Below are 9,263 nucleotides of genomic sequence, written 5' to 3'. Positions count from 1 at the left end.
CCACCTGGTCTGAGCAAGCTCTTCAGAGCATGGCCGGTATTTTTTGTCTTCATCCTTCACTGACCCAGGCTTGCTCCTAGGCTCCCAGGACTACATTCAGGCTCTCTTTATCTGTAATGATCTCAGCAGACCCGAAACTGGTCTCCCCACCCCAGACCACGCCCCACTCCCTTGTCCCACCAGCACCCCCCCCCCCCCCACCTGGAACCCGCAGCAATTTCTAAAGCATACATTTGACTACATCACATCGCTGATTAAAATGATCTCCCGTTGTCTTCAGGATCAAGTCCATCTCGTTGGCTGAGCTGACAGCCCCTTCCTCCCACCCCTGCCCTGACCCCTGTCCTCCCTCACATAGTCCGGCCGGACCGAATTGCCAGTGGTTCTCCAAGCTGGCCAAAGTGATGCCATTCTTCCAGGCCCCTGTTCCCTTGCCCCCTGCCTGATAAACACCTACTAGTCTTTTAGCCTCTTGCTCAAGGGTCGTGCCCCCTTAGGAAAGCTGTCTCGATGCTCCCAGGAGGAAATGAATGCTCTCCCTTTGCCCCCACTTACTCCTGTGCAGACACGATTCCCAGCACCGACACACTTGATTATACTGATCTGTTTGAGGCCTAAATGCCTACTGGCTCAACAGTTCTAGAAAGATGGCCCACATAGTGGCTACTCGCTCCCACACCTCTAGAAATCCTTCCAGTTATTTCAGAAGGTCCTCAGAGGGACGCCCCCATGTGCTGACAAGGTGGCTGCTGACCGTAGGCTCATGTGGGGTACACTCTGCTTCTCCCCAGCTCTGGCCCCACCGGTCCACGTGCACTACCTGGGGTCAACATCCGTGTCCATGCTGGCAGGCCTTGTCTGGGTGCTTCTAAAGCTTCTGGTCCTTGGGGAGCTAGAGCAGGGGTCTCCCCCACCCTCCCTGTTTCACCTCATCAGGCCCGAAGGAGCCCTCCTGCACCCAGACTCTCTTCAAGTCCCTCTTGAAAAGTTTCTGCCACATCTTCCCTTCTACCCTCTGGCTTCATAAAGAGGGAAAACCCGTGCAAGGGACCCCGGGGGTGGGGACAGGACTTAGAAAGCTTTTTGGGGGGGCTGTCTTTTCCCCACATCTGCTGCTCCCCTTTCCGAAACTTCCTCTCTAGTGTACGAGTGAGACAAAGACGTCAGTGGTGTGTGGATGGAGGGGAAGAGGTATTTACTCTATTAAATAAAATCAGTTCTAAATGTCCATCATGTAGTGTTTCTTAAGAAATTATTGCCTGCTGGGGCGCCTGGGTGGCTCAGTCGGTAAGCGTCCAACTCTTGATTTCAGCTCAGGTCGTGATCTCATCGTTCGTGAGTTTGAGCCCCTGCATCAGGCTCTGTGCTGGCAGTGTGGAGCCTGCTTCAGGTTCTCTCTCTCCCTCTGTGCCTCCCCAACTTGTCCTCTTTCTCTCTCTCTCTCTCTCTCTCAAAATAAATAAACTTAAAAAAAATTATTGCCTATTAATGCGTAACATGAAACAAGTTACACGTAAATACATCCTTGTAAAAATTAGAACAGCAGATGGGGCGCCTGGGTGGCTCAGCCAGTTGGGCGTCCGACTTCAACTCAGGTCATGACCTCACACCTTATGGGTTCGAGCCCTGCGTCGGGTTCTGTGTTGACAGCTCAGAGCCTGGAGCCTGCTTCGGATTCTGTGTCTCCTTCTCTGACCCTCCCCCGCTCGTGTTCTGTCTCTCAAAAATAAATAAACATTAAAAATTTTAAAAAATTACAACAGCAGAGGTAAGTATGGGTTGCCTTCACTCAACTTCTCTCCAAGGAAATCCTTGTCTTAGGTCTGGAGCACGTCCTCCCGCACCTGTGTGCTTACATGCATATTCATATGCATACGGAGAAATGGCCATCTTTTTAAAAAATGTTTATTTATTTTTGAGAGAGAGAGTGACAGAGCATGAGCGGGGGAGGGACAGAAAGGGAGACACAGAATCGGAAGCAGGCTCCAGGCTCTGAGCTCTCAGCACAGAGCCCAACGCGGCGCTCGAACCCCAAACGGTGAGATCATGACCTGAGCCGAAGTCAGACGCTTAACCGACTGAACCACCCAGATGCCCCCCGAGGTCCACTACTTACCTGTAGGACCTTGGTCAAGTTTTTAACCTCTTTGAGCCTCAGCTGATCCTCAGGCCGGATCAGCTTTTCTTGTGACATATGGATTATTAATTCATAGGTGTCACCTGAGAAAAGATTCCATGGTCCAGTGTATTTGGTAAATTCTGGTTGGACAAAGTTAAATAATAATACTTATAATACATAATAATATATATCATTATAAGTATCATTATATAATCATATCAATATATTGTTACAAGTAAATGATAATATAACAACACATACACTATTTATTATATAACGATTGTTGAATATTGTGATATTACTATTTCATAATTAAATTATATAATAACATTTTTTTGAGTGCTTGCTATTTGTCAGACACCCTTACAAGGACCATCTCATTTAACCCTCAAAACAACCCCATAAACGAGGTTACTATTATTATCCGTATTTTACAAATGACGGACTAAGGTCATCAGAGCCTTTGGTACCACGCATTGTCACTCTCTAAGAGGGAGTGGGGACAAGCAGTACTTCTGATGTTTGTCAGTGGATCCCCTTTTCCCAAAGGGATGTCATGGTGCTGGGGCTTTGCAGACATGAGGTGGGGGAGGTTGGGCAGGATCCGGTCTGGGATTCTTTCATGCTTTAACATTCCCTTCCCACTCCTGACGCTGTGTGCCCCTCCCCTGGAGGCGAGGGAACCTTGGCGTGGGGACCAGGGCTTGGGAAGGGAGCTCCTCCGTCAGGTTTTGCCCTCCAGCAGCCAGGGGCCGATCAGAGACTCAGGCCTGTGGGCAGTTAGTTACTGAATGGGAACAGCAGCTTGACCCCTCAGTTACATCTCTGGGGACAGCAGTCCATACAGGTTGTTAGCTCCTGAGTTCTTGATGTACCAGCAGCTCAGGGTGGAAGGTGTTGGGCACTGTTCTGGCTGGGGAGCAGGGGAAGGGGATTCTTCCTGACCCCCCTTGCATTTCAGCCTGGGGTTTACTGCCCTTGGGGTTGGTATAAGATTTTGGAAATGGGACCCAAAGGAGTTGTTCTGGAGCTGCGGCTTCGTTGGAAGGGAGAGCGGAGCCCCTGTCCCACCCCAGAGCCCCGGCTGCCGGGCTGAGGGGTGAGAGGCTGGAAGCCAGGCTCTGACGCAGCTGGCTGTGGACCTGCCAAGTCATTGCCCCTCTTGGAGCCTCTGTTTTCTCCTCTGTAAAATGGGCTGGGATGCTGTGAGGATCCAATCAGACCTGAAAAGATGTAGGCTTTACTCCCTTCAGTCAGTTGTTATTATGGCCCTGGGGCTCGCACGGGGCACTCTAAGCTCCTCTGGAGTTTTGGGAGCTCACAACCCCTTAATATTTGGGGGTGGGGGGCTTTGGTCCTATTCTTTTGTTTCCTAACACAAAGCCCCTTCCCAAAGTCTCCTATCAAGCTAGAAGAACAGAGATTCCAGCTCGGGCTTGGTGTTCCTAGCAACCATCTGGCCCATGAAGAGCAGGCCTCCTTCTCTGGGTCAAATAAAGAGTGACTCACCTCAGCCCAGCCCTGGCGGCTACAACCTTTGTGAAGGCCCCGCCACACCCTGCTTTCATGGCCTGCCTTGGGTCACACCCGTCTTCTTTTCACCTTTGGGCACCCCAGACCCACTTACAGGTCTGATTCACTAGTTTAAACAGCCTCAGGCTGGCCTTCCTCAGTGGCTCAGGGCTCTTGCTGGTGGGTTAGGGGTGTGTGTAGGCGGTTTCCTGTCCCCTGCTCCTGGCTATAAGTTGGTGGCTGGAAGGCAGTTTGTTGGGGACTGGTTTCAGAGGCCTTCCTTTAGCCACAGGGGACCCGGGTGATGATATGTAGAAAGGAGGACTGAGATTTCATGGGGGAAACTGAGGCACGTTGATGGGAAGTGACTGGCCCATCTCCCTAACAGCATCTCAGAAGGGCTTAGGGCCTCGGTCCTGTGACTGAGTGACCGCTCTGACCTAAGGAACCATGGAGACATTTCTGAGGAGGGGTGAGGTCCTTGTGGACAGGAACTGGGGTGAGGCGCAGGCAGTGTCTGGCAGGGGGCCCGGCCTTCCCAGGCGATGAAGAAAAGGTGGAATTGTTGAGCGGGATGAAGAGGGGTGAAGAGCGGGGCTGGGGGCTGTGTGTGGAGACGAGGGTTCCTTCCCCTATGATCCAAGCTCTTCACTCCGGCCATGAGAACCTCCGGAGAGCCTGGCAGTTCAGCCATTCGTCCATGTCTGAGGCTCCGGGGAGGGATTCCACCCCGTTTCTGTCTCTGGGTGGCAGGTGCTACATGTCTCATGGGCAAGTTATTTGCTTCCTTCAGGCTCAGATTCCCCATCATGGATTTCAGGAAATCTGTGTTGAATGAATGCATGATTTGCGGCGGAGGGTGGGGGCTGTCCTGGAGGGGGTGGGTGGTAAGAGGCCCCCAGGGGGTCTGCCCCAGGTGGGGTCAGGCTTGAGCCTGGGGTTCCCAAGAAGCCCCATATAGCCCAGCTGCAGAAGCCTCCCAGCAGCCAGCAGCTGTTCTCAGGAGCCTGCTCTCCGCCCTCCCCATCCCCCGCGCAGCCCCAGCCCCAGCCCCAGCCCCCGCCCCCGCCCCAGCCCCCGCCCCAGCCCCGGGATTTGTATGGCTCCAGCGGGCCGGCAGCTTTGTCTCAGAAGGCCAGCAGCAACAGTCCCCTCCTCTCTGGGAAAGAGAGGGAGTCAGGGTGTGGGTGATCCCCACGGGGCTGTAATTCCAAGTGGGGTGTAGGAATCTCCTGAATGTACTGGAAGGAAGGGTTAACTTAGACCCCCAAGGAAGGGGCTTCAGAACATAATTCCAGAGGGGGCCTCTGAGTGATGGGGGGAGAGGGAGGACTGGGTGTAGGAGTCTACTGTCGGAAGGACTTAATTCCTGGAGGGGGTGTCAAACCTGGGGAAATCTTAATCGGGGAGGCCCAGAATGTGACTGGGAGGGTGTCCTTGTGTGTGATGGGGTGAAGAAGGAAAGGAGTGTGACAGGAGGTGCTCCGTCGGGGCTCTGGAGTGGGCAGGGGTGGGGCACTTCGAGGGGGGAGGGTGGGGCACTCGAGAGGGGAGGGTGGGGGTGGGGGTGAACACTGTCTCAGGCCCCTGGGAGGGAAGAGCTGGAGGCAGAGCCGCCAGGAATCGACCAATGGGGAGAGTGCCCGTATTTGCACTCAGGAGCTTGCAAATTCCTCGGGGCTCAGATATCCGCCCTGACGCCCTCCCCCCTCCCCCTCTCCCTGTCCCCGCCCGCCCAGGGCATAAAAGGCGCCAGGTGAGGCCCTCGCCACTCCTCCCGCCAAGCGATACACCTCGGGCTACTGAACTATTCCCGCTGCGTCCCCATGGCTTCCTACACTTTCCGCCAGTTGGCCACCACCTCGTCCCTCGGGGGCCCGGGCAGCGGCTCCCTGCGCTTCGCGGCGGGAAATGTCTTCCGCGCGCCCAGCATCCATGGGGGTTCGGGCGGCCGCGGCGTGTCCGTGTCCTCCGCCCGCTTCGTGTCCTCGTCCTCCGGGGGCTACGGCAGCAGCTTTGCGGGCGGCCTGGCCGGGTCCGACGGCCTCCTCTCCGGCAACGAGAAGCTCACCATGCAGAACCTTAACGACCGGCTGGCCTCCTACCTGGACAAGGTGCGCGCCCTGGAGGAGGCCAACGGCGACCTGGAGCAGAAGATCCGCGACTGGTACCAGAAGCAGGGGCCCGGGCCCTCCCGAGACTACAGCCACTACTTCAAGACCATCGAGGACCTGCGGGACAAGGTGGGCGGCGGCCCAGCTTCGGGAGGTGCACCTGTCGCGCAGACCCAGCCCCGCGGGCCGGGCGAGGCCCGAGGCGGGCACGGCGGGCACCGGAGCCACCACCCAACAGGGCAGGGCGGTAGCGAGCCCGTTAGGACGTGGGAGGGCCGCAGGGTGGGGCAGAGAGCTGGGGGCAGGTGAGCGGGGGCAGGACAGTGGGACAGGAAGTGGAGGCTGGGGCTGAGGGAAGGGGGTGGGGTGTGCAGCGGCGGTGGGGGCGGGGCTGGAGGGTGGGGCGGTCTGGGAAAGGGGGTGCGAAGGAGTAGGAGGAGGTGGGACAAGGCTGTGGGCTGTCCGGAGGTCTGGGCCAGAGGCCGCAGTCACAGACAAGAGTTTGGCCTGGGAGGGACCCGTCCGCTGCTGCCCCCGGCGTGGGCCCCTCTGCATTGCATGCCTCTGGTGGGGCAGGTCTGCTTTCCTTCACGCTCTGGCTGGAGCCCCTCCTGCCCCGCCCAAGAAGGCCACCCGGATTTAGGAGGAACTTCTAGGAAGAATGGGAGGGGACAAATGCTGTGGCCTAAAGACCTGGTGAAGGCGGGACACACTCAGAGGCCCCGGGGGTCCTTTTCAGCAATAGTTCTGTGTGGGTGGAGAGTCCTGGGGTTGGGGGGGGGGTGGACCACAGGTCTTACAGGGAGCCCCGAGGCCATGCGGAACTGAGACCTCTGCCTTGAAGAAATGTATCAGAAGCCAGTGGGACATTTAATGGTCCCACATGCTGGGTCTCCAAAGCGGGCCCAGCGCCTGCCCTGTCCCCAGCATGGTGCGGGGTGCCAGGGGCATAGAACAGATAGGCCAGACTTCTAGAGGAGGGGGGACAGCTAGAGATGTAAACAACAAAGTAGAATACTGCCTGCACACTTTAAAAATGGTAACCTGCCGTAAGAAATACATTTCAGGGCGTACCCCCACGCGTTCTTTCTCTGTGATGCACACACCCAAAATGGAGGCAAAGCTTTCTTGAAACAATTCTTACCCTGCTGTGGTCCATCTCTTCTCATATTTTATATTCTGCTCAGTTTCATTAAAAAACTATGCAAATCACCACTCACTGTACTGGGTGACTAATGAGCCATGACCTGCTCTTTGAAAAACATGAACCCAAGTACCATAATCAATGATGTGAATATGCCCATCACATCAGAGGGACCTCAGATGGGGGTCAATTTGGACAAGGACTCCTGAAGTTCATTTCCACCTCTGTAAGATAGGCATACCCACTGACCTGGCATGAAAGATGAAGTGCAAAGTGCTTGGCACATAATAGATGCTCAACACACGGGAATTCGCTTTCCTAAAGCAGATTGTGCTTTGCACGGGGGGTTCAGAGAAAGGTAACCCAATACGCCATCTGGTTTGCAGATCATTAGCGTCTGCCTCCCGACCATTTAGAGTACAGGTCTCAGATGCTTTCCTCCCAGACTCACCTCTGCCCTCCCACACCCGTCCCCTACCCCTTGGCTCAGCAGTCCCTGACCACGGTTTCTCCTGCTCTAGCTCCTGGGCAGGGACTGACTTCAAGACCTCCCAGAGAGCAGGCCAATGGTCAGCTGAGTCTCTAGGGGGTAGGGGCACACCCATTTGTTTTCCTCTGTCTTCTGGGAAGAAAGTGGGTGGACAGAGCCAATATGCTGAGCTGGTGCCAACCTCCTGCCTCTATCTTCCAGATTCTCGGTGCCACCATCGAGAACTCCAAGATCGTCCTGCAGATTGACAATGCCCGTCTGGCTGCCGATGACTTCCGAACCAAGTGAGTATGTGTTTGCCCTGGAGGGCTGCAGAGGGGGCAATGCCAGGCCCTTTGGGGGGCTCGGTGCAGCGGGAGACTGCTCTCTGTCCTCGCTCACCCCAGCTGGCCTGGAGTAAGCCCCACCACCTCCACGGACTCCTGAACCATGAGGGGAGATGGGAACTCTGCAGGGGTTCGGAGGCAACGCTGGCCTGACTGCACCTATTTCCTCTGAAAGGCTTGAGATGGAGCAAGCCCTGCGCCAGAGCGTGGAGGCCGACATCAACGGCCTGCGCAGGGTGCTGGACGAGCTGACCCTGGCCAGGACCGACCTGGAGATGCAGATCGAAGGGCTGAAGGAGGAGCTGGCCTTCCTGAAGAAGAACCACGAGGAGGTGGGGGTCAGGCCGCGCCTCCTGTCCATCCCACTCCAGCTCTCCAGGGCTGAGGACACTTTTTTGTCCTGTATCCTCTTGACCATGGCTGCACTTGATGTACCCTCGGCATGGCCCCGGGCGTGGAGCAGGGCTTCCGGGGGTTCCAGCAGCGGATGGAGGCCACCTCGTCTGTCCTGCGGTGGTGGCTTCTGGTCTGCACCTGAAAATCAAGCCCTTTCCGCCTGGGGGACGGGGGAGTGACTTGGCCCAGGCCCAGCAGGCTCTGGGCTCCGACATGCCCATCTCTGCTGTGTCTTTCCAGGAAGTCAGTGCCCTGCGGGGCCAGGTGGGTGGCCAGGTCAGCGTGGAGGTGGATTCCGCTCCGGGCATCGACCTTGCCAAGATCCTGAGTGACGTGAGAAGCCAATATGAGGTCATGGCTGAGAAAAACCGAAAGGATGCTGAAGACTGGTTCACCAGCCAGGTACGGCGAGGGGAGCGGGTGCCCTCCGGGGAGGTGGCAGGGAGAGAGGGCTTTGTGCTCTCAGACAGAGGTCTGCCTCAGTGCTGACTCCTTCTGCCTCCTCTCTTATTGCAGATGGAGGAGCTGAATCAGGAGGTGGCCGGCCACACAGAGCAGCTGCAGATGAGCAAGACGGAGGTCACCGAACTGCGGCGCACCCTCCAGGGTCTGGAGATTGAGCTGCAGTCGCAGCTAAGCATGGTTTGTGCCCCCCCTGCCCCGTGGGATGCACGCCGGGGCCCTCGCAGCCTTGCGCAGCCCGGGCCGTGGCTGTGCCCATGCCCTCTCTGGGAACCGGTCTCCGCTGAGTCTGTTCCCTCTCCCTGCTCTCAGAAAGCCGCCCTGGAAGGCACGCTGGCGGAAACAGAGGCCCGCTTTGGAGCCCAGCTGGCCCAGATCCAGGCTCTGGTCAGCAGTATGGAAGCCCAGCTGAGCGACGTGCGTGCGGACACTGAGCGGCAGAACCAGGAGTACCAGCAGCTCATGGACATCAAGTCACGGCTGGAGCAGGAGATCGCCACTTACCGCAGCCTGCTGGAGGGCCAGGACGCCCAGTTCAACAACCTGCCCACCTATAAGGCTCTCTGAGTCCGGCAGCCTCCTGAGCTTCCTGCTGTCCCGCAGAGAGGTTCCCCTGGGGAGGGAGGGGCATGTGGGAAGGGACGGGCCCTACCCCCAGCTCTTTCCCTGACCTGCCAATAAAGCTTTATGACCCAAGGGA

General features: G+C 56.8%; 1 protein-coding gene across 1 annotated transcript; it reads left to right on the top strand.

The window, feature by feature from the left end:
• The first annotated feature begins 5,385 nt into the window (after nt 1-5,385).
• Nucleotides 5,386-9,263, top strand: KRT19 (keratin 19). Its single transcript, XM_045488850.1, has 6 exons — nt 5,386-5,874; nt 7,581-7,663; nt 7,881-8,037; nt 8,342-8,503; nt 8,618-8,743; nt 8,876-9,263. The coding sequence occupies exons 1-6, from the start codon at nt 5,458-5,460 to the stop codon at nt 9,128-9,130; spliced, it is 1,200 nt and encodes a 399-aa protein (XP_045344806.1). The 5' UTR covers nt 5,386-5,457; the 3' UTR covers nt 9,131-9,263.

Source organism: Leopardus geoffroyi, chromosome E1, assembly GCF_018350155.1.
Source record: "Leopardus geoffroyi isolate Oge1 chromosome E1, O.geoffroyi_Oge1_pat1.0, whole genome shotgun sequence".
Classification (NCBI taxonomy): Eukaryota; Metazoa; Chordata; class Mammalia; order Carnivora; family Felidae; genus Leopardus; species Leopardus geoffroyi.
Note: the sequence above shows the minus strand (reverse complement) of the source record. Positions and strands in the feature narration are given on the sequence as shown.